Here is a 19,893-nt window from a genome sequence, read left to right on the forward strand (position 1 = left end):
CTACAATTCTGGGAGTAGCTAATCTAACAGTGTGTTTATGTTTATGAAGGACAAGAAAATCAGCAACAGTCAGCTTGGATTCACTGAGGGGAAGTCATGCTTGCCCAGCTTAACCTTCCACAATCAAAGACTGGCCTGGCAGGGGAGAGCTGTGGGTATTGTCTACCTGGACCTCTGCAGGAGTTCCAAACATTGTCACCTGTGAGATCCTCCTAACAAAGAAGCTCTTGAAGCTGCAGGAGCAGACACCAAAAGCTGCCTGAATGATCAGTGGCTCAGGGTCTGGCTGGAGGTCAGGAGCTGTTGGTGAACTCCAGGGGTCAATGCTGGTCCAGCCTTCTTTAACACCTTCATTAAAGCAAATTTGCAGATCACATGGACTGGGAGCAGTGGCAGCTCCCTCAGAAGGCCATGCTGCCACCCAGAGGGACCTGGGCAGGCTGGGAAGAGGCTGGCAGGAACATCATGGAGCTCCATGAGAAGTGCCAAGTCCTGTAGCTAAGGAGAAGAAATCCCAGGCAGGAACATGGGATTAATTCACTGTAACACAAGGTGAAAATTAGTCTTGCTCAAGGCCTCTTGCACCAAGTGCTGTGAGGACTGAAAGTTCTCACTCCCCCATTAGACTTCTGCTTGTGGAGCAAGAAGGATCTGAGAGTTTAGGATCCTCTTTGAAACCTCCCATATTTGTCTTTCTGTCTTTAAGAGAACTGTATGATGTTACAACACATCTTTTCTCTTGCACAGAAGGGTAGAATACCTTGACATACTCAAATCTCCTACAGGAGCCTCTCCTAAGGCAACCACTTACACAGACTGCAGCACATGAATTACATCTCCTTCTGAACTTGCTTCAGAATCCAAAGCTCAAGGGTAAGCGATTCTACCCTTTTCTGTTGCCACAATAAAAAGCAGCTCCACCAGGAACGTGGGTTTTGGTTGCAGAGTTGCAAGTACAGGGGAATAGGGTGTAATCCCAACTCTCCAAACCACCTTCTGCATGTCCTTGGGCAAGATATTTCTTGTTCCTGCCTCTCTCCCTCCATGGCTATTTAGACAGAAAGTTCTTTGGGGCAACAACTCTCACCTTTCGTGTAAGAGTGGCAAAGCAAACTTAAGATTTTGACAATAGTAATGTTAAAAATGTTCCCTGCAAGCTCCATCTCACATCAGATTTTAGTGACTTTACTAACCAGGCAAAGTGATAAACTGACAGTGAAATTCAACATAGGTTAAGTGCAGAACAGTGCAGGTGAGAAAACAAATCATAACCCATGTGCTTAATGATAGGCCCTGAAATAGCTGCTACAGGTCAAAAACACCTTGGGGTTTTAACAATTAGGAAGGTAATCAAGTCACTAAATCCCCACTATTAATATAGTAGCCAGTGTTCTGAATTAAGAAGAGAACAAGGCAGTGATGCCACTGTGCAAATCCCTGTTCTTAAGACCTCAGGGTTGTTAATGCACCAGGTACCTCATTGAGCTCTGGGCTGACACGTCCTCCACGTCCCTCTCAGCCTCCTGCTGGCTTCAGGACACTCAGATCTCTCTAAGCAGGCATCTAATCTGAGTTCCCAGAAGCAATGAACTGTTCATCATACTTAGCCCAAGAGGAGATGCAGTTATCCAATGTATTAGAGAATCACAGCATTTACACAGGTGCTTAAACCAAGGAATTAAAGCTTAAATTTAGGAAATCATACCTGAAAAACACCCAGTGCTTCACATGAAGCACTATAACCAATCCTGCACTGCCAGCAAGGTAAATGTTCCTAACAGCTCATCATCCTCTTCACTTTCTGTGAAATCAGAACTTTATAGGGCACCACACAAAAAGAGAAACAAATATATTATTATTGCTTCAGACCAGTCACCACAAAGGTACAGGACAGAATGAGGTGGCTGCACAATATCCAGGGTGTAAAGACAAACCACCAAATAAAACTTGGTAGCTGCAAGAGTTCCAAATTAAGTGCTGCTGAGCCTTTGGAAAGGGCACTCACTGATGAAACAGAGGAGAAAACTGGATGTGTAAGCAGGAAAAGCTGGAGGTGTTAGATAAAAAGTTACTTGAGAAGCTACTAGAAATAGAAGTCAGTGGCAAGATTCCAGAGGAGGCCAATTCTCCAGCAGAGAAGTAAATTCAGAACCAAGTATTTCAAGGTATGCATGCCTGAGGAAGTCTGAGCCAACACACTGTGTTTAAAAACAGGGAGAAGTTGCATTTGCAAAAAATGCTTCCTGCTAAGGAGACAAAATCTGCCCACAGAGCTCAGTGAGTGTCTGAACCTTTGCAGGTTTCCAGAGCTGTGCAGGTTTGCTTGCATCACCTGCTTACACACCTGGCTCCACTGTCATGTGTTTGTGCAGCCTCCACCACTCAGATGGAATTCAGGGGATGTAAATCTGCTCCAGGTTTGCTTGCTTCAGTGTCCCTATAAAAAACATCTCATTTATAGCATGAATCTCCTACACAAAGTATTAAATGAACAAACCCTCTCCCTTACATCTTCATGGATAAACTTTCCTCCTGTCTTCAACCACAGTAAGGATTCTCAGAATGAAATGGTTCAAAAGTTGCCAATAAAGGCATTCTCAGCAAATGGAAAACCTTCAAGTTATCAGACTGGAAGCTGAGAACATGGTGCTAAAAAGCAGAACAGCTGGTTAAAGGCACACAAACCAGGCTGTGTACCTCAGGAAATCCTTACTGCCTAGTCACCCAAGAGGCATTTGCAGAAATAAGAGCCATAAATATATCACATTGCTTAAAGCCAAGTCATACTTCAAGCTAAGTTCAGATCACACTCAATCTGCTACCAGTGGTTAAACTTTCTACAGCAGCCACCCAAATTATTTGAGTACTACAAGCAAACCTATGCTAATTCATACCAGGCTAATCTGTTTTACTACACAGCAGCAAAGGCCTTAAAGTGTTGCTCAAAGTCAAAGAGAAAACAAAGAGCAGAGGCAGGAACAGAATCTAGATTCTGTTTTTGCCCCAAGTCCCGTGGTTTTGGTGTCATGGCAGTTCCTCACCTCTGCTGCAGGGAGGGTGGATCAGAGAAAATGCCCAACTCTGAGGGACTGCCCTGCACAAGACAAGAGCACAGTAAGGAAGCCAATGCACAGCAGGTAAAATACCAGGTTTTTTAAAAAATTGTGTTTTACAAGCAAATGTTTGTACAGAGGTTGGTGGAACACAAGCAGACAAAATAAGCAAAACACAAGACCCAAGGGTTTGTCATAGAAGTCTGCAGCCAAAACTCAAAAGGGCAAGAACTGGAGATATTCACAGCATTGAGATACAGGTCTGTCCCCCCTCCCCCCAGTCCATGTGTGTAACAGGAAAAAGACATCCAGCATCAGCTTTCAAACAGCTAAAATGCCCTCAGGGCTCACAGCCACTTCAGTATCTCCACAATTCTGGGTGCAATGGGGCACAGGGACAAGTGCCACCATTGCAGAGTCCCCTCTTGGCAACTCTTTGTCACACACTGTTCCCAAACAAAAAGCAAACATAAAACCAGGAGCAGAGAGCTGTGTACTATTTTACATCAAGTTAAAACTAAAAGTAGTAGTGCTTAGTAGTTTGGTTTGTCAACTCTTCAGATTTTCATGAGAACTTCCCTCCATGGCCTCCTATTTTGAAAACTTCCACAAGCACTCCTTCCCAAAAGAAAGCCTAACTCTGATGGTATTTGACCTCAAATACAGAAATATAAACAGAAAGAGCAAATGGTTAAACAAAGTTAGTTGTCTATGTGTGAGTTAGAGAAGTGAGATTCTGACAGCTGGCCAGATACAGGAAGGAGTTTCCCTTCTCCCTGCTAATGACCTGCAATCAGTTATCCCTGGATATTCCCAGCACAGAGCTCCTGCTAAGAGTCCATTAAATTCCCTCTTTTCTCCATTTCCCTGGATTACAGATAGATTTTCTTTTGCTCTATGAAGACAGACTCAGTCCTTGTTATTTCAGTCTCCATTCTGGCACAGAAGCTTTGTCCTGGAGTCAGAACAAACCAGCTGCAACTGTCCAATGACCCAAATCACTGGTGTGCAGAGATGAGGACTCAGGAGAGCAAGGCTCTAACTCTAGGAGAGACCATCAGGGAAGAGCAGATCACAGCACACAGTCCTTGTCCAAAGCTTCACACTTATTGTGGATCCAGCACAGGGACTCCATGATGAAGCACCAGAACAAAGAAAGCAGGAATACAGACAAAGCATCTCCTCAGCAGTGGGTTTTCAACAGAGCAAAGTCATCTGAAAGCTCAAAAAATAACCAGGATCCCCAGAGCAGAAAGCAGAAATGTGCAATTCAAAACTACACAGACGTGAATCTTACTTTCAAAGGGCTTTATATTACAAAAAACCATAAGTCACAACGAATGTGTAAAATCCATTCAATGAGGCCTGTTTCCAGTCTGCTAGGAAAGCTACTTTTCTCTTCTGAATTCCCAGCCTACTGCTGAAAACCTGATTGCCAAAACAATGACACCTCGAGCTAGATTTTTAAAATCAAACTTGCTCCGCCAGATCCAGCACTCTGAACTTGTCCAGGTTGTAGAAACAAGCCTTCACCACTCTGCCTCCAAAATATCTTCCATTTAGATCCACAACAGCTGGAATTGAAACAAAGAGCAGATCAGCAAGCAGCAATTCAATAAAATAAACATCTCTTTAACTAAACAGCCTGACCAGTGAGACTGTTTAATCTCTCTACAGAAGCTAGCTCTGAGCTGCATAGGACACAATTTAGGATCCTACCTTTGATAGCAGATTCAACCCGTTCAAACTCTAGAAATATTCTTACAGCTTCATCATCAGGGGCACCAGGGATCTGAAACAAAACAAAAACCCCAAACCACAAGTAATTAAAACAGCAGTGAGAACATTGTTTTCAATTGCTGTTCTTCACAAAGGCAGTGAAAGAACAAAATAAAAAGGTTCCAAAAACACAATACTCAAGTGTTTTTTACACAGTTGCTATTGTTAGAAGCTTGTATCTTACAGATACAGAAAATCCAGAATTGCAACACAGTAAAGGACCCTGAGGGATCTTCTATGTATGCCCCTCTTAAGCAGTAACACTCCAGTTGTGAGGGATGAGTGCCCAGAGAAGCCAAAAAGAGACACAGATTATCTCTTACCTCAAAGATGACACATTTCCCAACCTTGCCATACTTCTCACATTCCTCCTTAGTTTCAACTTCAAGGTCTTCATCCACCTCCCCAGCACCAACCATGTTCTGAAAGTCAAAGAACAAACCCAACTCACTGGATGGAGTCTGTGCAGGTGATTGTGTAGACAAATCACAGATGCTCTGTGAACTGTGACCACAAATACTTTAAAAGTTTAAGAGCTACAGGAGGACAGGAGGAGACAGTTCCCTGTCCCTAAGGCAAGGGAACTGCACAATTTAAAGCAGTGTTGATTTAAAATCACAGCTTGTACCCCAGGAAGTCACATAATTTCTCCAGAACACCATGGGTGCAGGCCAGAACCATTTGAACTGTGCAGAATTTTGTATCAGGAACAGAAGTTTAAACATTTCAACACCAAGACACATTCCCTTACTCCCAACTCACCCTCAGTAAGACCACTTTAGTTGGGCATTTCAGGATCTCAGTTAAGGGGTTGGAATCTGCCTTCTTGCCCGTTTCTGTTTGAAGACAAAACAGTGAATAATGGTATAATTTAAGATTAAAGCTCAATTAGGGACTTTTATCAGAATCTTATTGATCAAATAGAATAAAAGCTACAAAATGTACTTTCATATTGGTGAGGAACAGTTATTCACAACTTGTAGCTCCCTGGAATGACAGTAAGCAGAAAAATCAGTTCCAGTGGTGTGAATTAAGCAGTAACACTGACAATGTACTACTTCATAGAGGGAAATAATTCCTAAGCTCAGAACTGTATTATAAGAACTACAAGACTAAAAGTATTCTGACTTCTGCCACTTGTGTTCAGAAGCCTGGATGTTGTCTCAAGATCAGACAGGAGCAGGGAAATGAGAGCAGTATCAACAGGATGTGACAGGGAAAAAAACATCAGGGCAGAGCAAGATCAGCCCTGGAAGTGAAGATGCTTCCCCAACACTAAAGGGGAGGATGAGCTAAAATAATGCATACAGGATTACTTTACAAAAAGAGAAAAAAGATAAATTTCCTCAAGAACAAATATGAGTCATTTTTCCAACTCCAATGTTTTCAACAAGGACAGATGGCAAACAGAAACACAGGAGCTTCATCTCCCACACACTTGGTGCAGGACATAATTACCTTTCTCTGTAGATTCACCAACAATGATCTTGCCACCCCTCTTGCTTGTTTTCTCTACTGACAGTGCTGTGCTGAGCCCCTGTTCATGTTTGCCCAGCCCCTGGCCCTCTCTGAATCCATACTTCTGCATGATTTTGTGAGCTACTGTCCCCCTGCAATGAGAAAAAAAAAATCAGTTCATAAAGGTTTCTTCCACAAAACATGAACACTGCATTTCTCCTGAGTGCTCAAATATCCTGCCTCCTAAAACTTCCTTACACAGGGGCAGAAAGTACAGGAGCTTCTACAAGTTACATCATTTTTTTCTAAGTAAAAGGCTAAAAAGTCTGGCTATGTAATGCTGAAAGATTAAAACACTAAGTCACAGAAGAAACAGTCAATTGTGTGGTCAGTAAGGCAGGTTAGGTCAGATTTTTAGCCCTTCCTTCAATGAAGTCAGGGTTCCATAGTACTACTAATTAAAGGTGGTAAAAATGCACAAGCTGGTCCAACAGTACCAAGTTTGGTTATCTTTTCCTGGACAATTAAAAAAAAAAACCCAACAAACCCAAAAATGAGGTCTCTAAGCTGTTTTTAGCTATAAATTCACCTTAATTTGTTGCCACAGTTGTTAACACAAGATCACACACAAGGCAGGAAAGTAAATGGGCAGATTTGCAGCCACAGCTGCTACATTCATGCAAAATACACTCTGAATTTTTCAACAAAGCAGAGCTGAAATGATTTGAAATATCAATTTGCTGGTATGTAGCAAATTCAAGATAAACCTGGAAAAAAAATCTAGAAGAACTAACATGCCACCTGTGTTTTCAAGTACACTTCATTGCCACAAACACTTTATGCTGGAGTGTGGCTACAAAGCACAGCCTTGAATGCAACCACCTCAGGTGTGTTTTTCCCAATCCTGTCAATCCACATTTTTTCCTGTATCCTGCCAGTTTGGACTCTCTGAACTCAGACTGCTCTTCTCTCCTGACAAACTATTTCAAGCTTTTGGTTTCCACCACCTTCCAATGCCTTTTCCCACAAAATGTGCAGGGGTCACTCATTGATTTACCCCATGTTGGCAAGGAAGGAGTTGCTGGGTCCTGTGGGGGAACGAGGTCTCTCTGGCTCATCATACACTGGGGGAGGAATTGCTGCTTTGGAAGAAGGTGCTCGAGGTCTTGACTCTTCCTCATATGGGAATGATGCTACAGCTGGAGAAAACAGACATTTTTGAGATTTTTTCAGTAAAATCCTAACAGACTATGAGAAGGTTTTACACATAAATCCAAATCTCCAAATCAGAAGAATGTTTCCTTTGCACATGCTGTTTTGACATCCTCTCACCTCCCTCTCTCTCTCTCTCAGAAACAACATCTGAGTTATTCTGGGTTTTCCTCATTGGATGTAATTTCCACAGCTCTAGAATGCATTTATTAACCTCTTATTAAATGGAGAAAAAGAACATTAAGAGACCACCTGCACTACAAAGAGATTATCCAGAGGACAAACTCCCATTCATCAGGAACAGAATTATGACAAAAATGGATCAATGCACACAACTCAAGGCCCAAGGACTGTAATAAAAATACACTGCACATTTGCAGAGAAATTAGTTCTATTAAAAAGAATGAATGCAACTCATCTCACTGGAAATTTGTGAACTGCAGCTATTCCTGGTGATGGAGATGGATCTGGATATCTCAATCACACTGGTTAGATTATTAAATCAGCTTCCACTGACAAGTCAAATAGCAAAATGAAAATTAAAAAAGCCTACTAGAACACTAGAAAAAAAATTTTTTGAATGGACTTATGGACTTTTATCAGACTGACCTGATTTTAGAATATTATCTTGTACACTAGCTCTTGTATCTTATCAAATAAAAGGTCAGACACGAATTTTGAGGATATAATATGAGGAAAAGTAATTCCTAGTTAAACAGCAGATGGACTGGACTATGGGACTTTTGCTACACCAATATTTTCTTGTTTTCTTCCAGCCTGGATTTGAGCACCAATAAGAAGCAATACAGAGGTTTCCTTGTCACATTTTAAAAACTCTCCCCTAAGGGTATTTCTACTATTTCCAGCCTATATTTACTTTTCCTTGACACTGATCAATTGCTCTTAATTATTTACTCAAAACAATATCTTTCTGGTTTGAATGTTTATACATATCAAATGCTTTCAGTGTAATTTCCTTAAGTTCTGAGGTACTTTCTACATTTTAATCTTGTCATAAATACAAGGAAGACTCCCAAAGAAAATTTTGTGTGCGTAAGATTTTTTCTTCTTAGTATTTTTTAAAGTAGAAACATACTGGTAATTGCTTTAAATTTTAAAATTTACAACGGTTAGACATGGGAAAAAAAAAAGGGAATGGTTTTGTTCCTATAGCAGGATGATGCCATCTCGTGGACAACTGAGATCCTCACACCAGCACTGCACACAAATCTCTTCAAGCTGAACTGCATCCTGGAAAAATGTATAAAATTCTGTCCCTAGTGCATAACTCTTGTAGAAAAGATATTCACTAAGTACCTCCTCAAGGAAAGAGCAATGGAAAAATTCCCTCTCCAGACTGTGGAGGTTTCTAGTCTACCCAGAGAACCCTGCCTGTGACATTTCTTTCACATCAGAAGTGAGCAGATGCACATGGCTGTAGTTTGCCAAGCCATTTGTCCAGCAATACATGAAGATTTCTTCAGAACAGAGATGTGAAGCAGGGCAGCATCACAGGTCCCCCACAGCCTACCCACATGAACAAAAACTTGTTCATGTCCTGCTGCTACAAAGAATCCAGTAGGAAAAGCAGGAGAACTTAACTAAATAGAAAGTTGAGCAGGAAATGAACACTGCTGGGTTCAGAGAAGAGGATTTTGGAGTACTCACGTTCTTTGTCCTTCTCCACAAGAGAAGTGGGTGGTGCAATGGCAGCTCCTCCCATACCTATGAGCAAAATGGAACACAACACATTTGGAGGATATCACAACAGACTTGAATTATTTACTGTAACTTTGTTGCTGAAAGAGAATAAAGACTGATTTTGTTTATGCTAAGACATATTTCTGACCCACATCATCTGACAAGCCCTAAGGGCACTGATGGAACAAATGCAGGAATGAAAAGTTACAATAGTGAAAACTCAGTGATTCTCAGAGCCTGATTTTATGTCATGCCTCATCCCTTCCCTGGAACCTACACCATGCAGAAACTTACAACAGGTACCCAAACTAAGGTTAAACAGAGGTATTCCCACAAGTAATTTGGCTGCCACCTGCCTCCATGGAAAAATACCAATATTCTACATTATAATATGTTGTAATAAAATGCCAGATTTATTCTAAAGGCTCAGAATGAACAGTGTACTCATGTGAGGACAGAGAAATACAGAATCCATGAAATAGGACTGGGAATTCCCCTCCCTCTTTTTCTCCTCTTTCCACACCAGAACCATAAGCAGTTCCCTTACTTCTTTTCCGTCTCTCCCTTTCATAATCTTCATCTTCATCAGAATCTGGGTCTGGTCGTCTTGAAAACCCACTGGCTTCATGTCTGTCTTTACGCCTTCTAGGAGACACAGCAAGTTAGGATGAGAAACCATGGAAGTTAATTCTTGCTTTGAATTTGTGATCCCACCTCTGCAGGGTGAATTATTCTGCTCCATCCAACTGCCATTTAACACATTTCCCATGAAAGTGCAAGTTAACACCTTCACCATTTGTTTCTTTGTTTTTACCATCATGGGGCTTTTTGGTTAAACAGAAGATGGATCTAAACCAAGATCATTTTTCACTTGCAAGTGAGCCAAGAAGAATGCATGGAAAGGAGGAAGCACCTGAATAAATCCTGAATAAATCCTGTCAAAACAGACCAGAGTGACTGAATGAAATAGGTGTTGCATGGAACAGAGAGCAAGGTAACAGACATTAATTAATCAATCACCCTGCTTTGGACAGAATCCCTTTTACATTTCCCATCACACACTACACAGAGCAGTATCATTTGCTGAATAAAAAAATATCCTCATGCTTAAACATCAGATTGTTGAGACGCTTGCTTGGCAATTAAAATAAGATTCAGGAATAATTTCTAATAAGAAGTAAGGAATGCTTCAAGATTTGTTTGCACTTCAGTTGTTCTCTGATGTGATCAGGAAAATTACTCATTTTAATACAACAAAAAGGAAAAGCACTTTTCCTCAAAAGTCAAGTGCACCACCTAGTGCACAAATCAAATCCCATTCCTAGCACTGCCACAAAAACTGTGCTAAAGGATGACAAAACCAGATCTACTGTGGAAGCATACAGAATTTCTGAATCTCTATCCTATGAAATCAAAACAAATGTCCAGCCTGAACTTCCAAAGAACACATCTGATGAAGGTTTGGCTGAGATTGTTTCCCCAGCTTAAAATTAGATTTTTTAATGCATTTTCCACTTATTTTCTCTAATGTTTATATGTATAAAGACTCTTGGCCCACACACAAGTCAAATACAACTAAAGAGCAGTCAATGCTGAAGCTGTGGGAATGACAACCCAGATTCCTGAGGTCTTGCATGCCAGCAGGACAGAGCCTCAGGCACTCCTTCTCCATCAAAACAACAAAGATATAACCAAGAGAAGACCCAGTGACTAGAGAGATAAATTTCCACAATCTAAACAGGGCAGCAGAACTGTAATTCCAGATGATTCATACTGTGATGAGGACTGTTTATTCACTTCACTTGAAATGAGCAAATGTAATCTTCTGCTTGGCTGGCAGACATTTTACCACTTATAACAATCAGATACTGAATCTGCATTCAACTTCCTTACCATGATTACAGAGATCTCTTATTTCAGGGAATAGGCATTAAAAATAAAGCAGTATTTTCTTTTGTCCGGAGACAATAGATTAATAAACACATCATTAACTTAATTAATAATTAAATTACTGATTGCAGAGTATTAAAAAAGGAAATGCAATTATGCCTCTCAAAGGCTGTACTAGCTACATTTAAAACTGAATGCATCCATGGATCAGTTTGTAGCTTTTAGAAGCAGAAAGGATGGTTCATCACCAAGTGTTGAAAAAGTTTTTCTGCAGTCAGGTGACAATGACATCAAATACTCTAAAACACCTGCAAGGTCAAAGTCTGCTAACGATGCATGATATACCCAAATATTGCTCCTATTATTGAAACAAAGTAAATTTAGAATCATTTTGACAAGGGTCTTTCACCCAAAGAGGCTGCAAAGTTGATAATTCTTATTGTTTTTGCACTTTTTGGTGATTTTTCCCAAGAGCATTAAAACATATTAATTAAAACACTGCTCTTGTTTCCACAAGCATGCAGTATTCACAAACCCCCTAAGAACTTCCAAGAATGTAGAGAGATAAAATTAAACAAATTGACATGGTTATTTAGGTAAGAGTCAATGTGTCAAGCCTCTAAACAAAAGCCTTACTTTTCTCTCTCTTCAATCTCCTTCTGCCTCTCCAGCTCCCGCTGCCGCTGCCGTTCCTCCCTCTGACGTTTCACCACCTTTTCGTAGTCATTTGGGAACATGGGGTCATACTCATCTGCCAGGGGAATCAACACATCTCCTGCAGAAAAACCACTAGGGACAGGATCCTGGAAAAAAGAGAAATTTTTTTAGCTGAGATCTGAAAACAACACCCAGTTGGAGAAGAAAAATTTTTAACACTTCTGATTCCTTCTGTAATGTGAGGTAATATCCTAATCCCACTGGTGCTGGAAGAAATCTTGGCTTTATTTAAACCTAACATTTCATCCAGCCTCTCAGTACATCAAAATTTTCCCATGAAGAAAAACCACCCTCTCCCCTTGCAAAATGCAAATCAGCAGCAAATCAGCATGGACAGGAATTTCTCAAACCCCACTAATGCACTATTAGAAGCTTTAATACATCTTGCTGCTGCAACCATCTGCCAGGGTCCTCCCACACAATCTCATCAGGGTTTTTATCAGCTGCTATTAATATAATACCAACAGAGGCACACAGACTGTTCTTTAATCTGAAAGAACCATTTCAGAACTTTTCCTTTGAAAAAGCTGCAGGGAGAGAAGTTTCTCTTGACTTCTTACCACGAGAAATTATATTAAAAGGTTAAGTGGCTTCAGTTCTTTTATTTTTCAGTTGATTGTTATACAGGTCCAGTTCTAACACTGGTGCCAACACAATTACAGTCATTATTTAGCTGCCCAAATTGCTGTCTTGCCAAGTAATTTGAAGGATTCTAGGATTCTAAGATGTCCAGGATTCTAAGAACACTGTTTTATAACTGCACATTAACCATGGTAATTCCATGCTGTACCACACCTAAGTCTGAATAAAGTTGAAAGGTTAATTAATGAACTCTCAGCAGAGGAAGATATTCCCAGAAAATAATCAGGTTTTTGACCACTAGGAAAGATTCAACTTCCAAAACATTTGGAACTTTCAGCTGCCCTGGGCTTACCTTGAGCCCAGCTGCTACATGAGGGGGTGTGTCCACGATCTGTCTCTCATCAGAGGAGCTGCCTCGTTTCAGGTCAATCACTGGAGCAAGGACTGTGGTTTGTTTTGTTCTCTGACTCTGCAAAAATCACCAAAACACACAATTTCTAAAAAAGATAAAGCAGTGTTCCCAAAATCAGCTTATTTGACATACTTTGCTGTGGTAGGTGAATGGTCCTAGGTTTTGACTGGGAGCAGAAACACTCAATAATTCATCCTATCACTTCAGGTGAGTTTGAACTGAGGTAGTTTCTAAGAAACTCACATTTATTCCAGAGCTACTGTTCTTCCAATTTATCATCAGATAAAATATTTCAAACTCTTTTGAACTCTTGAGTTTTCTAATCCTATCCTATTCTTCTGCTGGGCTATGGATACACTGCACATCAGTCACATGGACAAAGAATATAACAAATACAGCAGTCAGTAAATTTCATCCATGCAGTTTGTTCCAATTATCAATTAAATCATGCCCCCAATTTCAGCAGCATAAATCAGGAGTAATTTCAGTGAAAAAACTGCTGTGGTTATTTGAGTATCTGGCATCAGTGCTACTGCTTCTTCTTTTAATTAAGTAATTTCACAACAGAACCTACACAGCCCAAAGAGCACCTGTGTCCTGCCTGAACCAAAATATCAACACTGCTCAAAGAAAAAGGGTGAAATATAAAGAAGCAGCAATAAAAAGAGAAAATGGCCCTGTCACAGTCTAATAAGAATCAGCTGGCACTCCTCTTTTTCATCTACTCTGGAAATACTTGCTGTAAAGTTTCTAATACATAATGATTTGCAAGTTAGCACCAACAGCCTTTAAATAACAACCATCAAATGATGTAAACATGTAAATAATTAATCACAGTGTGACCCCTACTTACATTAAAAAATAATTTTATAAAGCTGAATCTCATTATCTTTAAAGCTAAACTTGAATATCAGCTTTTGGCTCTGCAGTTAAAAAGTTCAGGGGTTTGCAGCACATACATCAGTGCTTCCCTCAGTTTTAATTTTGCAATGCTCTCTCTAAGAAAAATGAATTTTCCCTTTTTCCCCTTCAGCTTTGCCAGGCTCTTTGCTACAAACTCACAGACAAATACCAGCAAAATTACCTCATTATCATATCAGTATTCTGAGGTGACAAACACAATGCAATGAACATGAAAGAAGTCTGAAAAACAGGAAGGGACTGTACCTTTGCTTGTGTGAGAGCTGCTTTCTTCACCTGCAGCTGAGACTGCAGCAGTTTGAAATTCTTGGACCAGCCTTCTGTTTTGGAATCGCTGGTCTCAACCCCCAAGTCATCGTAAAGTGACATTTTCTCTTCAATTTAAAACTGAAAGACAAAAGGAAAAAAAAACAAACTCTAAATGACACCACAAACCTATTTCCAGGTTATTTGCTAATAGTTTGCATATATGGGTACACCACCTTTTATTTCACTTTTCTTACAGACAGAGGAAATGGATCTTTTCCTGGCTAGTGCTAAATATACAAGACTAGAGCAAAACTGTATAAAAGTAACAGTTTGAAAGTTGACGAGAACTGCTCAAGAATTAATTTAATCCTGCAGTGGAATATGAAAAGTTAGGGCTCAACAGCAAGATGTTTACTGCAAAAAGAAAAGGTTTTGAAGATTATCTGGCCTTGGGATGAACACAGAGGTGGTTATAAAGGCACAGATGAGGACAGGATGTTGTAGGAATTCCCACCTGCCACAGAGCAGTGGGATTTTGGTAGCAGGACTGATCTATCCAGGGGGAGACAGCCTGCACTGGGGAATCACAGAATCAATCAAGGTGGAAAAGATCTCTGACATCATCGAGTCCAAATGGGTCTGGAGACCCAGACCAGAGAACTCAGTGCCACATCCATTTTCAACTTGGACACTTCCAGGGATGAGGACTTCACCACCTCCCTGAGCAGTCTGTTCCAAACCTTAACCACGCTTTCTGATAAGAAATTCTTCCTGACATCCAACCTGAACCTCCCCTGGCACAGCTTGATGCTATTTCCTCTTGCCCTATTGCTTGTTACCTGTGAGCAGAGCCTGATCCCCCCTCGGACTGTCTCCTCCTGTCAGGGACTTGTGGAGAGTGAGAAATTCCCCCCTGAGCCTCCTCTTCTCCAGGCTGAGCCCCTCCAGCCACTCCTCCTCAGAGTGGTGCTCGAGACCCTTCCCTGGACAACGGATGGAGGGAGGGATGGATGGATGGATGGATGGATGGATGGATGGATGGATGGATGGATGGATGGATGGATGAAGGGATGGATGGAGCTGTTTTACAGAGATAATCAAAAACGCTACAACTTTGTGAAAGTTGTAAAGCCAGTATGTTTATTACAGCGCTGGACGCATGTGGAGATTACTCTCCTTAAAAGACATGCGTACCTCTGGGAACTTCAGGTCTCTTTTTATCCCCCTCTCAAATACATATCCATACAATTTCACAGTAGTTTCATACATATTCATTTTTACGAATTTCGCGTGACATTTGGCGCTAGTTCTTCTTTATCAGAAAGAATTCTTAGGTCAGGTTGACTTGCTCTCAGCAGTCTCTCGATCTCTCTTTATCACTTTCTGTCTCCCCTCCCCTTATCTCTGTCTTTCACTGAAGTAGTTTTTCTGAGCTTAGGCTTTGCAGTCAGGCTACATAGCTATGTTTTCTAACTACAGACTCAAAGATGTACATTTCACCTAAATCAAAATAGATTTCCACTTTAAAGAATTTCTACTCTGTTTCACAGGGATGGCACTGTCACCGCGGGCAAGGTTCAAGGCTGCGAGCCACAGGAGCTGTCCCCACGGTAAAAGGAAGGGCGCGCTGCGACCTCCGTCACTCTGAGAACAGAGGGGGCAAAGCAGGCCCTGACGCCCCCCCCACCTTTCGCACAGGCCTGGACCCCTCCGAGGAGCCGCTGGCACACACACCCGCCCTGCCCTGCCCTGCCTTGCCCTGCCCTGACTCCCCACACCCCGCAGCGCCCGGAGCCGCCTCCCCACACGGCCGGGCCGGGCCCGGAGCCGCCGCTCACCCGTCCCGGCGCCGCCGCCGCCATGAGCCGGCGCTGAGCACGCCGGGAAGGGCCGCGCCTGCGCACTGCGCCCCGCGCCAGCGCCCCCCGGCGGCGGGAGGAGGGAGCGGCAGCGCCGCCATTGCCGCCCCTCACGGCCGTCCCAGTACGGAGCAGCGGGGATGGGAGGGCGGCACGGCAAATCCCGGGACTGGGAAGGCGGCACGGCAAATCCCGGGAATGGGAAGGCGGCACGGCAAATCCCGGGAATGGGAAGGCGGCACGGCAAATCCCGGGAATGGGAAGGCGGCACGGCAAATCCCGGGGACTGGGAGGGCGGCTGGGAATGCAGGAGGCGGGAGGAATGCTGTCCCCGCCCCAGCTGCCCACGCGGAGGATAAGCCCGGGTTCCTTCGGGTTCTCACGGTGCGCCTCGGTGTGATCTGCGCTCTCGGAGGTTTTATTTAATCATAGAATCCCTGAAACACGTCCGAAGGAGGCCACGGGGATGGGTTTGGAGAGGAAGCCTTGTTCAGTGCTCCTAAACATTGGCGTTGTTTAGGAGCAGTGAACAACCTCCCTGGAATCTTCAGCGTCCTCCCGAGAGCAGGCGGGCAGGCGCTGGTCTCTGTGGTGACAGTGACCGGAGCCGAGGGCAGGGCTGGATTTATGCCCAGCACTGTTTGCTCTGGATGTTCTGTGTGAAAAATGCATGTATTTTATGATTGGCTTTTCGCAAATATTAAAATGAATATTATATGTGTTGGGTTAGAAAGTAATGCTGTATTAATTCTCTTAAGTAGTGTGGTAAATATAGTTTTGGGTTATTAAAAAAATGTTAAAGTAGAAACTATGCTATGTAGGATACTTTTTTTAAAGAAAGGACTTGCAGCGAAATAGCAGCCACAGGACACCTGAATCTTTCAGAGAAAAAGAATTTATTGCCCTCTTATCAGAAGAAACGAACTTCTTTCTGCCTCCAAGGCGCTGTTAGAATTCGGAGGAAGATGTTGATGACCAGACAGAATCCTGTGTTTGAATGGAATTTATGCATCATGGATGAGGTGTATGAATATGCAACAGGTTATTGTTTTTAAGGGTTAACCCTCTGTTAACCTGGGTCCTTTTTCAGGCTCATGCTGCCCAGAAAAAGGTACCCGGACTGTCCGTAATTCTTTGTTTCTATTGTCTCATATTGTCCTAATTCAAATTGTCCAAATTATTATTACTCTAATTGTATTACTATTTTTATAACCATTTTATTACTATTAAACTTTTAAAATTAAAAAAAAAAGTGATTGGCGTTTTTCACATCAGTAAAACAGTCTCACTACTGTGAGTTCAGCAGCTTTTCATTAGAAGGCACAAAATGGCCAACAATCTCTTGGTACAAGGGCTTTTAAGACTAAACTATCCAATTAAGAACTGACACCTGGATTATTTTCCCTTTTAACCCAATAACTGATCCCAAAGAGCTGCAATGGGGCTTTTCTGCCCAATTACAAAATGCCACCCAAACCCATGAAGAAGAAGGGAGAAGAAGCATGAAGAAGAAACCCAGGATGACACCCTGTGCCCTCCATCTTGCTTCCATCCACAACAGACTAAAAATCCCAAAACCTAAATTTCTCACCAAGTGATACACCTACACTACTCTCTATAATCTATTTCACACTTTTGTGGATTCCAGTCTACCTTGAAGTCTGAGAAACTTTCTCCGTGGATGAGGGTCAAAGTCAGTGCTCCCCTGGGTCAGGGGACACCAAAGCAGACAGAGAAATATTCCCAGTGCCTTGGGTTTCCACATCTGTGGTAGTTTATTCAGTGAGGAACCTGTCTCCATGGCCATTCAATATTTCCAGTTACTTACCAAGGGCACCTGAGATTTTGGTGGGGGGAAACAGAGACAGTGATATGAGACTCTTCTGAGTCTGGCAACACTGAGTTGTTCTCAGTTACACTGAGAAAGTTACAAAACCAGAAAACTTATTCCTCATCAAGTGTATTTCAAATAACTCTGTCTGTTATCCCAGCATGTTTGCTGCCATTTTACTGTGCCATCACTGCCATCACTGAGGTCGCTGGGTAATTGTTACTGCAAAATATTTGGCTATTAGAAGGTCTTGCTGCACTATGTCATTTGGGCCTGAAGTGGACTTGTTTGGTCTGCAGAGACAATTTTTGTTTTCTAAAGCAAACCTTAAAATTCTGCATCTGTCTGAGCCTGGAATTCACCCAACCATACCAATTCTCCAGCCCAATATCTTGCACTAATTATTTAATATCTTCTTTTTGACAGAGGTAAAAATGGATTTTCTTTTTTACTTACACTGTGCTGGTGTATCTCCAGCTCATACCAAGCACATGGAATAGATGAGCTGAGTTTTCTAAGAATTATGGCCCCTTGCACCACATGATGATGCAAATGAACATGCAAGACTGTCTGCAAAGCCAAACACAACCTCCAGCCCTGAAGCAGATAGATCTGGCACCTCAACATTTTACAAGCACTATCTCTGTATTAATCAGAAAGTCTTTATCTCCAGCATTGCCTCTGACTGTGCTACTGTGCAGTTTACTTCCCTGTGGTTAGCTGAAAAAATAAATAAAATAAAGCTACTACTTCCTCTCCTACTTACGCTGCTTTCTATTAACCCAGTCTTTCTAAACACATTTACAGATATGTCTATTTTCATAATGACAGTGAAAGCTCCTTAAATAGAAGAAGAAATTATCTTCACTTTATTTTTAGAGGACCTCCTAAGCATCTTCCTATGGTTTTTTGCCTTAGCAATGCCTGCATTTTTTAAAGGAAGGATTGATGTAATTCCCACATCTGCAACCTCGTGGAAGGAAAAAAATATCAGCAAGACACTACTTTTACAGCATAAGCATCCCACTGAGAAAAGAACTATGTATCCTATGTTAAGGGAAGGAATTAAATAATTAATTGCATCAGAAGGTAGGGAGCGAAATCCCTGTGGGTTGAAATGTCACGGAGAAATATCACAGCATGACAGGCACTCAAAAGAGAAACTCAAAGGAGATTGGAGTCTGCAAAGGTGGAAAACACGAGAGCAATGGGAGATTTCCTCCTCAGAACAAGTCATAACAGGGAGGGTAAAGGTTGAATGATCAGACCTGTAAATAACTACCAATTAAAGCCAGGAAAATCAGATCACTCACAAGGAGAGGAGCAGCTCGTGGTTAAGCCTGGAAAGTGCAATAGGCACGGTCCAAAACTGATCCATTGCTGTAGTAACAGCCACAGTGTATTTGTAGACACCCCCTTAGGAGCAGAGGAGCCAAGAAAATCCTTCTCATTAAATCCAGGGAGGCTGCAGGCAGATAAAGAAACCTCACCCTGCTGCAAAGGTCCCAGACAGACTGGAAATAGAGGGGAAATATGTGAGCTCATCCCCAGCACTGTACATCTTGAAGGTGGGTTAGCTGTGGCTGAAATCTGCTTTTCCTCTGCAAAGCTGGGGAGAACTGGCCAGCTTTTTGCCTCTACAGGCACAGACTTCACAGATGTTGAAGTCTGATCTTCCTGCTATTTTTATTTTTTTCCATTCATATTTCAAACCTTTCCATGGTGGTGCTTTTCCTCTTGAATCCCACTCATGATTTCTGGTGTCACCAGTTCTACCTCTCTAGCTGCCTTTCTAATCTCTGCCTTTATGTTTTCTTGCAGCTCTTTTCTCCCAGCTTCACCATTTTCTCATCATTTTGAGATGAGTTTGATGGAGAGGAGAGGAGAGGAGAGGAGAGGAGAGGAGAGGAGAGGAGAGGAGAGGAGAGGAGAGGAGAGGAGAGGAGAGGAGAGGAGAGGAGAGGAGAGGAGAGGAGAGGAGAGGAGAGGAGAGGAGAGGAGAGGAGAGGAGAGGAGAGGAGGATTATGGAGATGAGATTACTTACAGGGTGGTCCAAAAAGCTGTGAATAAACCAATTTTCCCACTGTGAGAAGAGCCACCAGCCTTGCTTGGAACCCCTCGTTGTAGCAACAGGCCACCTGGAAAAGGTGAACAGCCAAGGTGGTGAAATCTGCTACAAATCCCAATTTTTTCAGAGTAATCAGCCAAAGTTGGAAGCAAGAAGTTGC

General features: G+C 42.1%; 1 protein-coding gene across 2 annotated transcripts; it reads right to left on the bottom strand.

The window, feature by feature from the left end:
* Window positions 1–3,138: 3,138 nt before the first annotated feature.
* On the bottom strand, window positions 3,139–15,940 carry RBM17 (RNA binding motif protein 17). 2 transcript variants are annotated; one of them, XM_054631462.2, is made up of 12 exons: window positions 15,813–15,940; window positions 13,972–14,112; window positions 12,745–12,861; window positions 11,730–11,896; window positions 9,751–9,845; window positions 9,171–9,227; window positions 7,348–7,489; window positions 6,291–6,442; window positions 5,595–5,668; window positions 5,156–5,254; window positions 4,773–4,845; window positions 3,139–4,627 (listed from the first exon to the last, which is right to left on the bottom strand). In XM_054631462.2, exons 2-12 carry the CDS (start codon window positions 14,092–14,094, stop codon window positions 4,524–4,526), a joined length of 1,203 nt encoding a protein of 400 aa, XP_054487437.1. In that variant the 5' UTR covers window positions 14,095–14,112; window positions 15,813–15,940; the 3' UTR covers window positions 3,139–4,523. The 2 variants fall into 2 exon arrangements, with proteins under 2 accessions (XP_054487437.1, XP_054487436.1); XM_054631461.2 differs by having other exon boundaries at window positions 9,751–9,848.
* Between the last annotated feature and the right edge of the window lie 3,953 nt (window positions 15,941–19,893).

The sequence above is a fragment of the Agelaius phoeniceus genome, chromosome 5 (genome assembly GCF_051311805.1).
Source record: "Agelaius phoeniceus isolate bAgePho1 chromosome 5, bAgePho1.hap1, whole genome shotgun sequence".
NCBI lineage: Eukaryota > Metazoa > Chordata > Aves > Passeriformes > Icteridae > Agelaius > Agelaius phoeniceus.

Bases quoted from the DNA above. Each gene is read 5' to 3' on its own strand.
- RBM17 (XM_054631461.2), bottom strand. From the start codon at position 14,094: ATGTCACTTTACGATGACTTGGGGGTTGAGACCAGCGATTCCAAAACA. The intron at 9,228-9,750 runs GTAAGGGAACTG...TTTTGCTCATAG, and splicing joins AAGGGAGAGACGGAAAAGAA to GTATGGGAGGAGCTGCCATT. The intron at 6,443-7,347 runs GTAAATCAATGA...TTCTCATTGCAG, and splicing joins TCCTTCCTTGCCAACATGGG to GGGGACAGTAGCTCACAAAA.